At 33.5% G+C, this 21,351-nt stretch overlaps 1 protein-coding gene across 7 annotated transcripts in view; it reads right to left on the bottom strand.

Annotated features, from left to right (window-relative positions):
* The window catches only part of LOC129969679 (semaphorin-2A-like), an 802,435-nt gene that overhangs the window by 206,356 nt on the left and 574,728 nt on the right, over positions 1-21,351 (bottom strand). For all 7 annotated transcript variants that reach the window (XM_056084340.1, XM_056084339.1, XM_056084342.1 and 4 more), the window contains one exon: positions 15,867-15,954. In XM_056084340.1, coding sequence (XP_055940315.1) covers positions 15,867-15,954 — 88 coding nt within the window. The remainder of the gene's footprint in view (positions 1-15,866; positions 15,955-21,351) is intronic.

The raw sequence follows: 21,351 nt of genomic DNA, 5'->3' as shown, positions 1-21,351 counted from the left end.
TAACCCATAATAATGAATAAGAATAACTTTAAAGAACATAAAAAGTAATAAAAAAAAATTTCAGTTGATAATACTTCGGTTTGGTTTCATTATTTATATGATGAAAAGAATATGGTGGCACAATGTAAAAAATGTTCAGAAGTTATTAAAGTGAACGGAGGAAGTACAAGCGGACTCCATACACATTTAAAAACGAAACATGATACAAATTTGTTAAAGAGGAAAGAATCTAATTCCGATGAAGATAAGCACAGTTTCTAAGCCCAGACCATCAGGAATTTTAGATCATTTTGGAAAAAAAAAAAAAAAAAGCTAATGTCATGAAATTTCAAGTAAAATAACAGCATTAGATGGTTTGCCATTTCGAGTGTTTTGCACTTAAACTGAATTAAGAAAATCACTATCCGTCAGAGGTTTTAAAAATCTATCAACATCGCTTAACACTATAATAAGAACTGTTATAAACTACAGTAATGGTGTTCGCAATTCTTTGAAACACGAGCTAATACAATTAAAAGTAAATGGTGAAAAATTTAGTCTTACATTTGATGAATGTACAAGTGTAAGAAACAGACGCTATTTTAATATAAATATTCATTGAGAAAAAAAAATTTGGAATATAGAACTTACACATGTCTCGGGAAGTATGCCAGCCGAAAAATGTGTGGAAGGGCTGAAATCTAAATTAGCGAAGCATGGATTATCTCAGAAAGAAGATATTGTATCCATAACGACTGATGAAGCAACAGTTATGATAAAAGTTGGAAAGTTGATTGTTGCAAATCAGCAATTGTGCTATGCTCATGGAATTCAATTAATAGTAATAGATGCATTATACCAAAAAAATAAAGAACAGAAGAATCCAAATACTGTGGATATAGAAACCTCAGATTCCGACTTTGAAGAGAGTGAGAGTGAGAGCGATAATGAAGATAATGACAATGTAATTGTTGAAGAAGATATTGCTTATGAGGATGAAACCCATCAAGACTTGCTTCCAATAATTTATAAAGTTCGAAAAATTATGAATATATTTAAAAGTTCCCCTACAAAAAATGCCATATTACAAATATATATACTAACTGAAAATAAAACAGAATATATGTCAATATTAGATTTTGAAACATGTTGGACAGTTTACTCCTAATGATGGAACGATTTTTGAAACTAAGAAATCCAATCCAAAAAGCAATAATCGACTTAAACCTGCAAATTAATTTTCCAGATAGTGAATTCGACTTAATATCCAGAACTGTATTAGCTGCACTTCCAATAAAACTGGCTGTTGAGGTATTATATCGGAGAGATTCTAATTTATTAACAGCTAATGCAACAATAAATTTCATTTTGCAGTCACTGAAAGAATAGCACACATCACTATCTGAAGAATTATATATTACATTGAAAAATCGCACAGAAGAAAGACGTACCAAAATAGAAAATGTCTTACGGTATTTACATAATTATAATGATTTTAAAAATGAAAATGAAGAAGAAGAAAAGATATTAGCCAATTCAAATCTGATCATGTTTATAGTAAATTTTCTAAACATTTTTTACCCATAAACCTATCCACATTCAGAAGAATTCAGGTACAATTATCGAAGATTATGGATGACACTCATGTCGATATTGAAAGGAATTGTCTCTTGAGCAAAAATTAGAATGAGCGATAAATAAAACAATTTCAACAAACTAAAATACAATACAGAAATCAGCTATATCCAAAACTATCTGACGAGAAATCGATTTGTTTGAAGATGAGGGATTTAGAGGAAAATACTTGGAAAAAGTATATCGCGCATTGCTAACAGTACCATCAACAAGCGTATATGCCGAAAGAGCATTTTCGACAACTGGTAATTTTTACACAAAATTAAGCTCTAGGCTTAATGACAGTGCAATGGATGCATTATGTTTTATAAGATCACAATTCAAAAATTTGTAATAGTACCATAGAGTGAATAGTGATATTTACACTTGTTTGTGATTTAAATACATAAGATGTTCTTTACTTTTTTGTGATTCTTTATATAGTGTTATAATTTATAAGTTACATATTATTTTTTGTGATATTTACACTCTCTTATCAAACTGGCAAATAAAACAAAGAAACACCTGCGTTTTCTTTCTTTTTCTAATTTTCTTACCCCGGTATTAAGATCTAAAAAATACCGAATACCGGTATTGAACTTTTGGTCCGATATTGCAATCCCTAATCGTAAGTATACTTTTTTTGCAATAAATACTGAATTGTGCCATAGAAATTAAATCATTAGCTATAATTACTTCAAAATGTGACATTTAATTGCTTTTGTCCAAGTTATGAAGAGAATTTGAAAACAAAAACTTAGACGATAAAGAATCAACCTTTGCTTTCCCATTTGAATTTTAAAGCAAGCGTTTTAGAAATATTTCTCATAGAAGAGTTATAACAGACCCCACAAACTGCCTTCAGCTCTACACTTGAAAAAGGAACATCACAGAAAAGAAATATTTGAAAGTAAAAAAGTCCACACTCAATAACTTCTAGGAACCGCCGTTGAAATACCCAGCTTAAGAAAGGATACTGAAATATATATATATATATATATATATATATATATATATATATATATATATATATATATATATATATATATATATATATATATATAAGATTATAAATTTATATTAGCAAACACACTACAAATTAAACTCACTCGCATTCATTCGAAACTACATCCCCACTTAAAACTTTAAACACAATTTATATTTAACTGGAAAAAAAAAAAAAAACTCTTTAAATATGAATTTCAAGAGACGACGTGAAATACGATGCATTTTTACAGCTAGCATTTGCTTTGTGGGCAATTAATGGAGAGAGAGGGGCATTTTTATGGGCAGTCTGTCTTCTTGAGCGTCAACGAATTACAATATTTGTTCGCCGAAGAAATATGACCAGGAACAAATAACGCCTAAAGATGCACGGCCGCTCTTTTTTTGCCCCAGCCGAGGCGCCGTTTTAAAAGTTTCTCAGCTTTTAAAATCTATAGCGGCGTGCATGCACACAAGGGCGAATTCTTTTGTGCGTCTCAATTTTTACGACTGCGAGAAGAAAAGAATTTCTTCTCGAGGTCATAAATATGAGATGTTGCAGAGAGCAGGGAAATTGCATCGTGCTCTCGAAAGATGAGCTGCCAAATCCCCTTCGCCATACTTTATCACGGAGGAATAAAACCGGAGGAGCGATTTCCTGACATAAAAGAACAGGTGAGCTCGGAACCCCTATGGGGCGAGCACAATAAATGAATTTCATTTCTCAGTTCAGTGCAATCGAAAGTTGAATAATTCCAGATCCCTCAGCCAGCGATTCCTTTTGTCTGACAATTGGAAGGTCTGGTCGATGCAGAGGGTTTCAATGCACAATATACTCCCGCTTTAACTCTTTGCAATGGTTCAAAGATTACTCTGATTCTGCGAGAAGCCTTCCGTTAGCTGCATTTTACATTTCTCTTTGTAATCTTACTAACCCACCGACCTTGTGGTTATATAGCGCCCTTTTACCCATAGAATCAGAGGGGAAATGAAATAGACTGTGAATGACCGATCGCGATTCCTTAAGTTTTGATCAGGCCCCTGTCGCCTTAAAAAGAAACGATTAGTTATTTTATGCCACTTTTTAAAAGAAAACATTAAAAAGGAAGAAAAAAAAATGTCATTATAAAATTATGTCATTGGACGTCACTTACGTCACTGATGACGACTGGGGCAGAGAAAAATCCCATAGCATCCTGGGCGACCCTGCAGGCACTATGGGAAAGATGGTCTTACTGATAGATGAACGCATCTGAAGGCTTGTTTATGGAATGATAATGTCAAGCCTTTTTCTATACTGAATCTTTCTAATTGGTGGCAGAGATATTTGTTTCGGATCATATTTTCACGCCACGTCGATAGGTTTTCAACGTTATTGATTTGAAATATTTGCTAGGGGTCATTTGTAACAGAATCTGTTTGTCTCCGAAAGCGCTATGGTCCAACAAACCGAGCCAGCAAAGATAGAACGTAAGAGGGTCTTCATCAGTGACATCAGTTCATAATCTATTACTAGTAGATAGATACTGGAATTTAAAACTCAAGATTACAGTACAGTGATTTCTTTTCAAAAACATATTTTATTAATATATTTTCTGTTTTAAATGATTGAAATAATTTAAGGTATCCGAACACGTTGAAAAGGTCGCTAAAAATGGCATTTTTAAAAAATTCTTTTGTTGGATAGACCAGTTCAAAACAGGTTTACTTTTGTCTCTACGTTAATTAAAAGTCAAGATATAATATTTTCGTAACGATCGGTAAACGGAAAGTAGACATTTAAATAACCGGAGGCGCCGATTTAAAGGGCCAAATACACCCAAATTTAGCTTTAAATACGGACCTTTTTTTGCACGGAAAAGGGCAAAATGCCAATGAGAGTTTCAACGGTGTTTTGTGGAAATTTGTACCTAAAGACGACTTTGTTGAGCTCCGAACCCACAAATGAGGAGCATTTATGTCTGTAATACATTTTAACGATTTTATGGGATTGCTGAATATCTTTAAGGTTATTGGACTGCAAATGCAGTTAGAGCCTTTGTTGAGCTCGATGAAGACAGAATCAATGAATCTCGGCGGCATTCACTGCCAAATGCAAAAATTGCCAGAGAAAAAAAATCAAATGATTAAAAAAAGAAAATTATTAAAAGCTGAGGAGGAAGAAGGTATAACCTTTAAATGTGGAGAATTTTAAGTATGTACACACATAATTTATTATTAAAGCATGTTACTGTATATTTTAAATACATTTTTCTCAAAATTGATTTTTACTAATATTTTGCTCACTTCAAATCAAATAACTCAAAATATATTTATCATATTACTATTAAATTCAATGGACTTTGTTTTTATACTATTTTCTAGGGAATGAACTAAAAGAATTTAGATTGAGTGAATATTTTTTTTTTAATTTACAGCCTATTGTTTGAATAATAATGTCATTATTTTATTGAACATTTCATGATAAATCTTTGACTGGTTCTAAAATTTTTATTAAAATTATTATAACCATACGCTTGTAGATAAAATATCTGCAAAATATATGTATTTTAATATTTAATAAAAATTCAATGGCATCGTAGAAAAATATTCCTGTCTGGATAATCGAATGAAGATTGATTCTATGCTGTTTAGAGATAAGCCTTCAACATGGCTTTAGTTTCATAAGGATGGAAATCATACAAATGAAAAAAGTTTGGGAGGGAATTCAAATTATAAGAAACTTCTAATGAACTATTATAATATGCTTCGTTAAAATACAAACAAAATTAGAAAGTGAAAATCCCTTTTTAACTCCTAACTTTATAAAGAAGTAGTCATCGAAAAACGTTTAGTACAAAAGTCATTGGCAATGATGAAACAGTTTCTAAACAATTTAAATTAGGATAAACAAAGCATTGAATAAATTTTCGAAAAGTAAAAGAATTGGCTTCTTCATCACGTGATCAAAGAAACTGCGGAGGAATTTCCTTAAATATATGTAAAAAATAAACAACGCAAAACTGAATGGATGCGAAATGAGTAGCCGTAAGGATTTAACTTAAAAAGGAGCAGATAAATCGAGGCGCCTAACGAGGTGTTAACTGAGATATACTCAACTCAGGGTCATGAATTTGCTCCTTGAAATGAAAAAGTTTAATACGCTGCCGAGAATGTTCAATATTTCCCTCATCATTGCAGACGCGGCTTTGTGCAAGGAAACTACGCTCGACAGAGAGATATTTTCTCCTGCATTTACATGACTCGGAAGGTGCGGAGATAAACAAGAAATTACTTTCACGAACCTATTGAAAAAAAGCCTGATAGATACGGATATCAATACGTCTCCACCTACTTTCGAACAATCGAAGCGCGTGGTAGGGGAGAGAAAAAGAAAGATTTTTTTAGAGAACATGAAGGGGCTGCTCTTCCTGCAGGGGCTCTTCTCCTTACCCTCGAGCGAAGAGGTGACTGTATTTTTATTCTGTCCTAAGCTCCCTCACTTCGCAGAGGATGGGTATTTTCAGTAGTCTTTGATTTCCGTCGTTTTCTGACTCTTGCGTCCCGGAAATTACGTTTGTGAGACTTTTCGGAAAGGAGAGAGGGGAGGGGGGACAGAGCTTCGGGGCTTCATTCAAAAGAGGGACGAAGGGGAGGTGGTATTCTCAAATATTTGCGGGAGGATGTAAAAGTGAAAGAATAGAATGAAGATAAAAGAAATAAACTCCTTTATTGGGGATAGAGACTTTAAAAAGAAATGCAGAAGGGAATTTTCACTATTTTGTGTATATATATATTATTCACCATGATAAGGGATATCATAATGCTACTTTTGCATAATATATTCATGGCTTTTAAGTCCTTGGAATATCTCAATCAGGAAACATGATTTTTACATAAAAGATGCTTGAATAGCATCATCAAGGTAGAGGAACATTTGCCCGATAAGATCCGGCTTGAAATTTTTTTATATATTGATGGCCTGCTCGAAAATTGGGAATGGGATGGATGAAATAAACACATTCATGATTCGGGAAGAGTTGTATTTGCTTTACAAAAATTTCAATTGGCGAACATTTTCAAATAAAATTTGAGTAAGAGATGGATGGATACATCTCACGAGAAAAGGATTTTCACCTCTTTGTTTTGTCACGTAGGGTGACAGAATATTCGGATAGATCATTTGGTGCACTTCCTCTAGTATTCGATAAATGAAAACATTATTCAAAACACTTATTAATGAAGCTTTCCAAATAAGAGTCATCTGAAATGTAGAAATGTGAAACTCCTGGTCTGTGGTTGGTTCTCGCATGCTTGTAGGAGAAAGTAATGGCATGGAGTTAAATGATCTTTACTTCGATGACGAAACAGACTGCTTACGGGAAAGTTCGCATTGTGACCGGCAATTAAAATTGGGATCTTAATTCTCCCAGGGGAAATCCTGTGGCGACGACGTTCATCATTCAGTATACTCCGGACGCTGAGGATGGAGCCCCTTTGGGATTGTTAGTTACATTTCACATTAAGATAAATAGAATTATTTTAGTTGGAATTTTAGCTATTAAGAAAAGACCGCCCCGTTCCAATAAAATGAAACCGAAAGAATTTTAATAAAGTTTTCAAATTCCAAGGAATATTTTTTAATAAAGTGTCCTTGAAATTAAATTTAAAAAATAATAAATAATAATGCACAGGAATCTTAAAAATAAAGAGAGAAAAATTGTAACAAAAACGATATTCTAAACACGTTTTCTTTTTGTAATACAAAGCAATATAACGCAATTAAATAAATTTTCCAAATTTCAGATGTTCTATTGTTCCTTTATTTTGCACACTTATTACGCATTTAAAGAACATTCCCATATAAACTTAACTACAATTTAACTGACATTTCTTCATAATACAAATGATTTTGCCATTCATGCAGAAGGTAACATGTCAAAATGACGCTCTTCTTCGCGTTTCGAAATTTCTCATCGACGGCAAGTAAAAAGCTTTTGCCCATATTTTGCAATGGCTGAATGTAGAAAGTTCCATAAATATTTGTCATTAGCACGGAACGATGAATGAAATGGTAGACGTTCGTTATCAGGAAAATTATTTGATCCCTTTGTGCGGGGGCGCTGAGGAAGAAGCTTTTGTTAGCCGACGATAAGGACAGAGGCTGGGTGGAGCAAAGGCAATAACTGTCACTGGCTAACAGTTCGATTGCTAAATGGAGTGTAAAAATAGCTAAAAACTGCAGGTGACTAGACGATGGGATGGCATTAACGAAGTGCATTGCAGGAATAGAGATACGTGCAACTGGTATGCAAGACTTTTGAAGCGGATGTAGGAATTTCTTGCTCGCGCTTCACAGTCGTCTGCTGTTAGGATCGGTTTCGATACTTTTTGATTTAACTTCATTTGTTTCTTATTCCTAAAAATAGAAATATGAAATCGATTTTCATTTACTTTATAATATTTTAGAATTTTGAAATTTCGTACCATTACAATTTTTCGCTGATTGAAAAATTGAAATAAATTTTGAAATTATGCAAAGAGTTAAAAAAATGAATTTCAGAATTTCATAATATTTATAATAATGGACTATAAATAATATATTTTTTTAAAAAAAATCAGAATATAATAAGAAGAAAAACCTATGTTTTAGTACTTTAATAGTAATAATAGTGTTTTTGAGAAATTTTTACTCCATTGTTTTGTTTGCGATGATGGAATTTTAATGATCGAGTTTCTACCCGCTTCTTAATAAGCTTGAATCTTGAAATTTTGTGCAATTGCTGATTCTTGATGGCAATACACTAATTCAATATTTTCAGAACTCAATTCACTAATTTGAACTGAATTATTATTTCATATTTCGTATCTGGTACACCATCTGGTAATGAATTTGGAAAACAAAGTTTAATGCAACATTACATAATAATTATAATTCTGAAATACAATTAAGATAAAATAATAGAAAATAGTAGAAAATTTTTTGAAGCATTTGTATCATTATTACATCAGGTATAGAAAAAGAAGAGAAAAATAGTAAATGGATATGAAAGCAAAATCACCAAGGAAATTAAGACCCAAAGAGTATCAATGAGAAGAAAAACTTTTAAAAAATACATTAAGAAATAAAAATATATTATGAAAGTTATCAAAATCCATCTTGATTAGAAAAAAATCATTTGTGTGCTTCATGATTTTAAAGACTTGGTTTTAAAACCCCAAAAGTGAAATTAAAAAATATATATTTAAATATGCTAGAAATGCATATTTTTAGAAAAAATTTTGTTTTAATTTTTGTCATTCAATTCATATTATTCTTTCGTTTCGAAGGAATAATAAAAAAGGTAAGAAAAACAATGAAAATACGCTTTGTTATTTCTTTTCATATATCAAGACTATTTAAATCTATTACTGAATTAAAACTCTAAACTAATTAAAATCACAGTGGAAAAACGAGTCATAACACTACAAAAAAGGAAAGCACTGCAGAAGTGGGAGGAAAAAAATGAGAACCCTTTCTCTCCGAATCTTGCGTGCTATCCATCTCCGTCCCGAAATTGCACTTTAAACATCGGCACGCAACAAATCCATCACAGCATCAGCCAAATTTTGGCTCTTACAAGATGGATGGGTCCGAGATCGCTACTCTTTAATTGAAGTTTGGATAGTTCTTGTAAAACGCGCCAAAGTGTACAAATTAGAATTTAAACAAAGTGATGGATTCACCGCTTTTATAATTCCTTCGACTCACGAATCGAATAGCCATTTCCGATAGTTCTTTTTTTTTTTTTTTTACTTTAATGTTGTTTACCTCTTTTTGATGTGCTTTTGATGAAATTCGGTTTTTGTTTGGAAGGAAAATGGAAATCTTTCAAGAAAGTCGTTGCGTATAATTTAGTTATATTAACGTCCCGTTTTAAAGCAACACTAGGACTATTTTGGGATGGACCTTGTATTTTTGAACAACGATCAGATGACGAGAACGACACCTGAGATGGGACCCCCTCTCCACATCACACCAGCGGGAGGATATTTGGCCCCGATGGATTCAGCGTACACCAGACCCCCTTACACGACTGTTCTTTGCGGAATAGGACCTCGAACCTGAAGCCCTCCGGTTCCGAAACCGATAACTTACCACCAGGCCACCGTGGCCCCTAAAGTCGTTGTGAAAATAAATTAAAACTAAATATTCTTTTGCAGATATTTAGCATATTCGAAAGCTCTATAAAAGGTTATCCAGAAAGTATCTGCACTTTTCTCCCTTCAGTTTCCTCCGCCCGTCCCCCCAAAACGTTTCAAAATATAAAGGAAAGCAAACGCGTGTTTAGTAATAAAAATATATATATAAAAAATTTCTAGCAAGGTTCTGAGAAGCGTTCGGGGAATCAACAATCACGTCAGCGGCCAAGTTCGATCGAACCCTTTGTACTAGAAGTAATTCGCATCTCCTTGCCATTCTGTGGATATTTTTAATAATCAAAATAAATATATAAAACGTCAAAATGATGCACCATCTTGAATGGTGAGTGAGAGGCATCTCCGAGTGCAAAGGGTTCATTTTGGGGCAATTTGAATGTGTATTTCAAATGAAGGTAATTCCGAATTTAAATCATTCAGTTAAACAATATAACAATATATTTTTTTTTTCATCCTTTACGAGGAAACATTTTAATTTTTTTCTGTGGTACTTTTAGTAACACACTTTGTGTTAAATCGTATCTTTGGCCATTTGTGCAACTTGACATGAAATAGAAATTATTCATTGTAATTTCTGCACCCTTCTACTTGTTGTTGGAACAAAATCAATATCAAAACTCAGAACTGCTGTCATTTTAAAACAGAGTGATTATTAAATCATGAAACAGTTTTTGCATAAATGAATTTTATTTTAAAATATGCCATGATAAAGCAATGTACATACGCTATAGGTCAATTTTCAATACTCAATGTGATCCCTACATATTTAGACATATTCAGCAGACTTCCATACACCGAAAATTCTCCCCAAATGCTTGCCGTGATTTCAGATTCTAAAGCTTTATTTCAAATGTATGACAGCCTCAGTATTACAGATCCTTACAAAATACACTTCAGACAAAATATACTCGAATATAGAATGTAGTTTCATCATTGAATAGCAAGCACACGCTACAGCAAAGTGGCATTTTATGCAGCCTCCAGAAGGTCATTAAATTTGACTTGCTAAACTACATAATCCTGATCTTCAGAGTTTAGACAGGTTTTACAGCTTGTAATGGCAGCATTTTTCAAGATTATTTACAAATTGAGCACAAAAGCTAAATAATACCAAAATGTGAAGAGTCTTTATAGCCATTTTGTAGTTCCTGTAAGACTTTTACACTCACGTCATAATGCATTAAAAAAAAAAAAAAAAAAGGTGAACGTTTTTTTGAAATAAAATGATTTTTATGATGAGATGAAAATTAAACCTAAACTGCAGGAGAGAACAATTTGATCTTATTATTAAATTTCGGCATCTTTATTCAAGCCTACCCGCGGTTTTCATGAATACAGTTTTGAAATCCGAGATTTTTTACAAAGTCTATTCTCTAGAATCCCTAAATCAATTGAAAACCGAAACTACGAAATAACAACCAAAACGACCTCTTTTTGAAAGAACGCAAACAAAGGCGCGCTTCACTTCAGGGAAGCACAACAAGAGAATTTTCTGAAAATAGCTTCACAGAACTCCCATCAGCGGCCTCTTCTTTGAAAATACGCTTCATATGATGCGTATTCTTCATTCTTCTTAATACGATAAACCAAATCTGGGATTAAAAAAAAGGGAGAGGGGGCTTGTCATTTGGAATAAAAACAAACTTGAAAAATGAAATATGAGTGATGGAAGAGGAAGGAATGAAAAACTTCATCAATCAATCAATAAAATAAAACTTTATTTTCTCTCGACATCAGATGCCTCTAACAAAAGTGACAATGTTTTCAAGGAACAAACACGATATCAGGATGCGGATTCCACTAAATTTGCTGTAAGCCAAATGTTACTGGAAAAAAGCATTAGTGGGGTCAAAACTACAAGACGGAACTAAAAATGCGTACCCGGCTGTCAGACGTCTGGAAGTTAAGAAATCAGCTAAGAGCTGGTATGTCAAGAGCAAACATCTAACAATAGTCATTAGAATAAAAACTTTAATATAGCATCGCATACATTTGTCCTATGCATATTTTATTGCAAATATCCACTTCACTAACATCTTCTACCGACAAAGATTGGATTATAGCGAGCTAAGATTACTTGAACACTACTTTTTTTTGCCGCTTCCATTTCAATCACTACCGCTAACCGTTTCTCTGACATATACAGCCACTTAACAGGAAACTCTCGAATTTCAACCATGTACAATAATGTATCCAGAGCCACAGCTCCACTTTTGTTCAACGATACCATGCATATAACAATGAACTTACGTTTGTCAAGATGGCAACACTATACTGCCGAAAATGAAATGAAATCGAGAAACAACAATCAAGTTAATTTCTTCCACAACGGAACAAACAAAAGCTGTTTTCAGTCAGGAGGTAGAGAAACACAACAAAAGAATCTTCTAAAAATACCCTCACAGAACTCGAAAAAGCGGAATAGTGTCTTATTTGACGAATAATACAAAATAAATCAAATCCTCGGCAAGAAACGAATGCCTCTTCGAATAAAAACAAACTGGGGAAAAGAAATGGAAGTCGCGTGCAAAGGAACGGCGAAGGAAGGAAATAAATTCATCCATCGGAAGAAAAAGAAAACGCTTGATTTTCTCTGACATCGGAGACCCCCAACAAAACTAATAATACCTTCTTTTCGGAATCACCTGGATTCGAACTGATTTATTTAGAGAATTCTCTTCCCCGGACACAGTCGCTGCCGGATAATCCGGAAAGGATGAAAAGAAAACGATTTAGACCCAATTTCGTGCTCGCGCGCCCGTGTCACATTACCAGATGCTTACGCTGATAAGAGGAGGAATAAAAAGGTAGGGGGCGGGAAGAGAATTCGAATCCGTTTGAAAAGGGAGGAAAGTGATTGAAAAACCCGGGAATGTAATCCAAGCGGAGAATCAAAGGATCTCAAGATCAAAGAGCGCACGACTCAGGTTTTCGAGATGGTCTACTAAGGAGGAAGAATTTAAGGTTACCTCTTTTGATTTACGTTCCAATAAACTTCCTCGGCTTTCAAAGAGGCCTTGCTTTATCGCAGATCCGCTGCAATATCGGAAATGTAATAAATGCATATATGGAAGTTTATTTGTTCGAGGTCTGTATATAATAATCATACATGTACACAGAGCACACACATACGTCGATCACAAATATTAAGGAATATTTAAAAACAAATATGAGGATCTCTTCTCCTTTTCTTAAAGCATTTGATTTTCTTCCCCGATTAAACAAGGGAATTGTTCGTTTATGCGTTTAGAAGGCATTTCGTCAACTGTCAAAGTTTTCTCCATATATTTTATAACTGGAAGTTGACCTGGAGCAAAAGTGATTAAGGACCCTACAGATACTATAAGACAATCTGATCCTGCGCATGCACAAAACAGCTGACGATGGGTCTTGACTGCTTTACTTGCTTTTTTACTCCATTTCTATAGTTCAATCAACAAAATCAAATAACTTTAACTTTCCTTTGATTTGCTTTTCTAGTACTCGTTTAATAATAATAAAAAAAGAAATTTATGGTTTCATATTCATTATGAAACATCCCTAATTTCTGATATCAATCCAATATAGAAATTATGCATTAAAATATGTCTTCTGCAGAATGGCAGGCGAAGATGGTTTCTCTTCCATCTAATAATAATATATAACAATAAAAAGCTTTCAGCCTTTAACTAAAATCAATTAAACCTGCAATAATTTGGGAAGAGGCGATAACAACAAACTTTAAACGTAACTTACCGCATTGTAACGGGCTCGTTGGTGAATGGACTTGTCGAAGTAATTAACAGAAGAATCTAATTATTGAAGCAAGCGAATGTTTTAAATGTGGACAGGAAACATTCATCTTTTGAATTTCGGCAGAAAGAGAAATCAGAGAGGAGGAACTTTTTCCGATGCTTCATTTTGTCTTAAGTTCTATCTTGATAGAAGTTTTCATATTTAAAAACTATTCATCGTTTTGTATGCGGATTCTTGTTTATTATTATTGCAGGACTTTTGAAGGAATGCTAGATTTGAAACAAAAATTGTGTTTTTAGAGATACCAAAAGATGCAAAAACACTCTGAGCTAAAATCTCTTATTAATAAAAATCGGAAATAATTTAAAAGTTTATTTTAATGCACATGAATTAATTTGATGATTCATACATTTTATTCCTATTAAGTCAATAAATTAAAAATTAACAAATGAATTTTTTCAGATTTTTTTTTACACTATAAGAATTATAATAATTGCCATGAAAGTCAGCAGTAGCGAAAAAATCGAGGAAATTTACTTTGAACTTCCTTTGCACACTTAAAATTCACTTGAACCTGGGAACGATATTTGAAACCCAAACCGTTCCGTCTCGCGGATGGCAGAGTGGAATAAAATCTCCGAATGGACGATCCTTCTTGATTCTTCGGATCCTTGCTCAAGAATTCGATCCCAAGTTTTGCTGCTCGATCCGGTTCTCCAAACGAGGGCGTGCGAAGGAGCAAAATTTCGGGAGCAAGGCTATATGTTTTCGTCGCGCAATGCGTGAGGAAATGCTTGTTCCTTATTAAGCAGGATAGCGTCACACTTTTTTATAACTTGACTCTTCAGCAAACCGCCAAACGGTTCTGTATCATGATCGTTTCCAAAACACAATGCAGGAGATTTTTCCATAGCCGTAAGGGATGAGTAAAAAAATAGTAATTCATTTGTATGATAGTTTTTATATTTATACAGACTGAATCAGAACGTTGTTAGGCCACGTACATTTTCTTAATGCTCATTAACGCCGAATCAATCAAGCGCAGCTCATGGGCAAGAGAGGTTTGCAACAAATCACAATTAGTGTTAATAATCTATGCTATTGGGCAATCTATTATAGTCCATAACTACGAGATCATTCTTGTTCACTCCGCCTCTTTCTTTCGCAAAATTCATTTTGGCGGGAATGAAGGTAATTGGTAATTCGTATATTCACCACTCAAAGCACAGAAAGTTCACGGGGACACTACCTGTACACTACATGTAGTTCAAAGATAATTTACATGATGAAATGATTAATGAATCATATTAATGGAATGAATGTGTTGATATTACGCAAAATTTTGATTAAATACATTTTATCAAAACAAAAGAAAATATTTTTTACAATTATGATATGGATAGAGTCACGCGATCGGTTAGGTATGCTTACAAAGCGGTGCAATCGATCTAGGTGTTTAGAACAAGGGATCCATCGAATAATTATTTTGCAAATGTCTTCAAGATATTCATTTTTGAATAAGAAAAACGTTCCAATCTTCTAAATATTTAAAAATGCAACCTAATTTACTTGCTGTGTTTCTCAGTATATTTTTATCGTTTTTTCAAGATTTTTAAGAAAAAATATAAATGATTGTTTATTTGCTTGTCGACTGATATTTTAGAAACGTAGAACTGAATATTTTAATAAATAATTAACTAACTATGCGCAGAAAAGACAAATACCATTGCGTTGTGATGCAATCCTTAATCATTCAGAATGTAAAAATTAGAAATATATTAAATTATAATGGCTCATAAATTGTAAAGATTCAATTAAGAGGTGGGCGTGATGATTTATTTACAAATACTTTTAAGACACTTCGTATGAGATTATCCTGGAATTTATTTTTAAATTCGATGTCGAAAAGAATATAATTATTTTTAATGAATCATAACATTAGCATTCGGTTACATATTCTTCAAATTTAGTGATTAGAAAATTTACCCTATTTTTAGCAATGGAAGATGGGGGGTGAGTATGATTATTACAAGGACAACAATTCTTTTATATAACCATATGGTTTCTTTTAAGGATTAAAATTAAAACAAGCTTATACGCTTGGGCACTTTCCTTTGGGCATTTACAAAATAAATATGTTTAGTCATTTACTAAAAATTGAAATATTTCATAACTAGATGAAAGCAGTCCGGCCAAAAGAATATTCTTCATCCACGATGCTGTTCTGATATTCTGAAAGTCGGTCAATATTTTGAAGCCTCTTGCATACAAGATGATATGAGCAAACAAGATTTTATTTTAAAACAGTAAGATTATATATATATTGCAATTATTGTGTAAAATGCGTCCCAATGCAAGAGACGAAAAGCACTTACATAGCCCCGACGTAGAGGACGTCTCGTCTAATGTCCAGGTAGAATGTCCTGTAGAAGAGACGGCCGCAGCTGAACTCCCGAACATGCTCTAGAAAGTCAAGAAAAAAGCAGATTAGTGATTGATTGTGTTGTTTTGGCACAAGGGCTACGCAGCGCAAAGAAAAAAAAAACGATTGAAATTGAAAGACAATGGATGACATTCGAAGACAATGTACAAACACTTTAAAAGCTGAATCTAATAAATAGTCAAAGAGACAATTAAAATAAAAATGCATTATTTTGATCTTCTTATAAAGGCAGAAAAAAATTAGTATAGTATTAGTTATATATAAAATGCACTTCATACTATAATTCTTTTTTTTTTTTACATCTTTTACGTCAATACACTTTTTATGTATCCATCATTCATTGTGTCTATTAAATTCCATGGTACATCGAATTGCATCATATAGTTTACTGTATTGTATTTATATATACACATATAAATGTGATGTTTTATATAATTTCATAATTGTGTGATTTTATGAAATAAATGAGGCTATGAAATGTAAATGTGTTTTAAACTAAATGAGATGATGACGGCAATCTTCCGTTGTCATTTGCTTCTTTTTCCCGCACGGAATCAGAGCCAAAAATGTTGGGCACGTGTGGACACTCGCGGTAAGATTAGCGTTAGACCTTTTCATGTGAATTCTATAAACCTCATTTTTACATGAATCCATTTCGCCAAAATATCCAATTATTGACGTTCACCACCTATTCATTCTGTAAGCAGTGACTTCAAAGAATGAAGACGTAGGTGCAGCTTAAATGATCGATATATATTTTTGGCTAATGTATTAAACAACAAAATGGAATAAAGTAGAAATTGTAGTCAAAATATCAGCTTCATTAGCTAATGATTCCTTTATAAAAATGATGTCAAAGGAAGTTCTAAAAACAATAGAATGGGTTGCAGTCGATGGCGTAATTGAACAATACGAGCACACAGGTAAATATTCAGGATTTTGTCCATTTTTCAGTTCTGCAAGTTAAAACAGTAGTGATGCCTATATAATTGTAACAACTTTGCATGAGATTTTAAATTTGAGAGCCACTGGACACTGGAATATTCAACGAGCGGACTTTAGGTAAAACTTTACAGTTGAGCAGCAGTTGCACAAAAGTAAAATATGCTGATCAACACTGTTTAGGATTTGAATGAGAAGCATATCAATTAATTGACAAAATTTAAACAATTTCCAAGTGTATGTTTAAAAAAAAAAAAAAATAGCGAATTTTGAGACAAGATCAGTTTTGAAGCTCGAAAGCCGCGCATACTACAGATCGATGGCATGTTACAGAAATTTATTATTGTTCAATGAAAGAATGGGCTTGCACCCGAGTCATACATATATAAAGTGCAATTTTGTATGATATTAAACAATATTAGAAATATTGTATAATATTGTTGAATATTAAATTATACAGGGTGTTGCCGAATTCGACCGACAAATTCAGAAGGGCGATAGGAGGCATCAAGAGAATAAAGAATCGCCATATAACATGGTTTCCCAAATGACGTTTAGGGGGTGAAAATCGCAAAAATATAAGTCGGCAAACTTTTGGAAACTGTAAAAAATTAACAAAAGGTGTTTCAACTATGAGTTTTTTTAAGTGAAAGCACATTCTTAAAGGCTATTTTTCATGTAAGTAACATGCCGATTTAATGAACCAGGGGGTCGTAAATTATTGAAAACAAAAAAGTAGTTTAGAACCCTTATCTGCAAAAATATTAAAACTTTAAGAAAATTAAAAGCTTCAAATTTTAAGGAATTTTATACTCTTTCATTTGATATAATTCTGTAGTGTGAAAAGTGAGGAGGTTTTAAGATATTCAAGAAAAATTAAAATGTTTGCCAGGAAACATCGCTGCAACATCGGTACCGATGTTTGGAGAGAGTTTTGCCAAATTCTAAAGGTAAATTTAAAGAAGTCATAGTAGGCATTAAGGAGATGAAAAATTATCATAAAACATAGTCGCAGGAGATGTTTATTCTGTGAAAATCGCAATGTTTTTGCGATTTGTTTTGTGTGTTTGACATCGAAGAGAATGGCCCTAAGAATGCAAGGATTTGGAACAAGGTAGTCGAGAAGAAGAAGCTTTCTCGTATCTAAATTTTCCATGCGTTCGAGGAATATAAAAGCAGCGAGCACTGCAGAATTAATGGTTCGAAGAATATAAAAGCAGCTTGTATTCATTAAAGAGCAGTGCAGAATTGATAGTCGATAAGTTTCATTCGCAAACAACATGTCAGATTTCACGAATGACGAATATGCTTTTAATTTACGACCGAGCGGATGGCGGACGGCTAGCACAAAGAATATACAAATAGCAATATCCAAGTAGGCGCTGTCCACACTACAGCACCTTTGTAAATATTAATAGACGGTTGCGGAAGACAGAATCCTTCAAAATAACGAGGCCAAATGCAGGGCAAGAAGTACCTTGTTTTCTTGCAGCACGTCCTTCCGGATTTACTGCAGGAAATACCGGCCACTGCACGCCAGAACATGTGGTTAATGCATAATGGTGCACCAGCGCATTTTTTGAATTCTGTGCGTCACTACCTAGATGATACATATCCTGGGAGATGGATTTGACGTGGCGGACCTGTTGATTGGCTTCCACGTTCCCCGGACAACAATCCCTTGGATTTCTTCTTCTGGGGCCGCATGTAATCTCTTGTTTATCAGACACCTTTGGATACAGTGGAAGATCTTACAGCACGGATAATCGTCGCTGCTGGAGAAATCGCAAGCGCACCTGGCATGTTTGAGCGCGTCTGGTGGTCCTTCAAACGTCGGTGTCGATTGTGTAATGACCTTCGCAGCCGCAACATTGAGCAATTTTTATAAAAGTTTTTCATCGTCTTCTTTCTTATGTTAAAATGTTCGTGCTGCAAATGTATGCTGTATCTGTATCTCAGCAAATAAATTTTCACCGTCGTTTGCGAGTTTATATTTCTTTGAAAATTCTTATCGGCTTGATGCCTACTATTACTTCACAGAATTTTTCGATAGAATTTTGTAACACCTTCTGTAAACATTGGTGCCGATGTTGCAGCGATGTTTCTCGGAAAACATTATAGTTTTTTCTGGAATATCTTAAAACCTCCTCAGTTTTCACACTACAGACTTATATCAAATTAAAGAGTATAAAATTCCTTATATTTTCAAGCTTTTATGTTTCTAAAAGTTTTAAATTTTTGCAGATAAGGGTTCTAAACTACTTTTTCATTTTCTATAATTTACGACCCGCGGTTCATCAAATAAACATGTTACTTACATGAAAAATTGCCTTTAAGAATGTGCTTTCATAGTTGAAATTCATAGTTGAAACACCATTTGTTATTTTTTTAATTAATTTTTTACAGTTTCCAAAAGTTCGCCGACTCTATATATTTTTGAGATTTTTACCCCCTAAACGACGTTTGGGACCCATGTTGTATGATGATTCTTTATCCTCTTGATGCCTACTATCACCCCTCTGAATTTGTCGGTCGAATTCGGCAACACCCTGTATATATTACAATATTATGCAACAGAATGTGCTAGCTGGATAATCTGATAAAGACAGTTTTACCACTGATATCCAATCATTTTTCCAATTCAGTAACATTCTATGAATTTACAATGGCATTTAGAATAATATAATGAAATAAGAATACGAGCGGTTCGTGCGTCTTTTTACAATTTTGTGAACAAACCTTAAAATCGGCAAAGTTATGCAATGTACATGAGCAGAACTTTAAAGGATGACACACAAAGCGATATTTCGATCTTCCTTCGACTTCAAAGGAAAATTCAGAGCAAAAGTATGACATATCACGAGGAGGGAGATCTATGAACTTCCGTTCCTCTGACACAAATTTAATGCATGTATTGGATCTTAACTCTCAGCCGAATTTCCAGAACTGAGTTCTTTTCCATTTCTGAACAAGGTTCAGCTTTCCCAGGTATCCAGATCTAATTCACAACCACAATTACAATTCTGTTTTTTTTCTCTCTCCTTTCCTTTTTCCCGAGACTGCAAGCATGCATTGTTCGCCAATGAAGAAGACTCGTTTGAAATTTCAATAGATGACCCATTCATTACAATGAAAACGTTTCATAATAAGCTATCTCTCTGGCAGTTGTTCGGAAAGGGTAGAGAGTGGCAAAGTGGTTGGGGGAGATCCGAAATGAAGAATGGGTAAAATGTAATCGAGTTAAACGATATAATGTAACAATGAATTTGGAACGATAAAAACTTTAAACAAAAAACGCTTTTATAAAACCATAACCGAGGGTGGCTATCAGCATTTTTATGCCTCGAAGAAAACACGAGAGAAATATCTATGTTACGAAAGTCTAAAAAATAAAGTGGAAAAACTGGAGAAATAATGAAAAAAAGGGCGCAGAATTAAAAAGAAGAAGCCAAGATAATGCTATCGCTCGCCTGGAGGAAAATTGTGATTGAAAAGAACTTCTAAATGAAGTGTTATTTTTTTTCCCCCTTCTGCTCTACAATATATATAGATATATATATTTTTTTTTTCGTCATCGGAAGGTTTTAAGAAGGCGAGATATTGCCAACATGCTCTTTTGCTTTGCTTTTTTTCCTGTAAGGAAAAGAAGAGAAAAAAGATGAGCTTTGAAGGACAAAGAGGGGGTAAAAAAAAAAGAAGCATACATGGATTCTTCATTTTTTGATCGATGTATCTTGACGAAAGTCTCACGAAAAGTTAAATGGTTTCTTATTGTGGAAAAGGGAAGATCATTTCTCTCTGACAGAGAAGGATGGACGACGTTCGCGCAGCAAAATTACTTTTTCCAACGCTTCCAAATTATTATTGATGCGATCAAGTAAAATTTCACATCTGACAGATTCTTTGAATGGGGTAACTCGTCTAACATAACAAATTCTATGTCAAGGCATAAAGCACAGAGAAAAAGATGTGCGAAATCGCAACAATATGCGTCTGTGTCCGTTGATTTCCTACTTTTGTCGCCAATTTTTAGTTGATAGATTTCAATATTATATATATATATATATATATATATATATATATATATATATATATATATATATATATATATATATATATATATATATATATAATTTCGAAGTTGGAAATTTATTAAAAACTAAATCTGTCATTCTTACATAACATTTTAAAATTAATAATTAAATACCCTTAATATATATAGTGTTTTAAAAACCATTACTATTAGTTCGATTCCATTGTCATTTTGAAATAAATTGAAACATACAAAATTAGGCCATCTGGTTTTGAGTTGAATCTTAAGAGCGTTAATTAAAAAAAAGTAAAAAGCAATGTTTTTTCTGATATCACAAAATGTTGCCTAAGGGAGGCAAACCCTTCTTTCCAAACTGCCTTTTGGTAAAGGGTGCGCTGATGACATTTCTGAAGCAGGGTTCACACGAGGCCAACTATTGCGC

This window comes from Argiope bruennichi, chromosome 5, assembly GCF_947563725.1.
Source record: "Argiope bruennichi chromosome 5, qqArgBrue1.1, whole genome shotgun sequence".
Taxonomy (NCBI): Eukaryota; Metazoa; Arthropoda; class Arachnida; order Araneae; family Araneidae; genus Argiope; species Argiope bruennichi.
The sequence above is the reverse complement of the archived record's forward strand: the minus strand, read 5'-3'. Positions and strand labels throughout refer to the sequence as shown.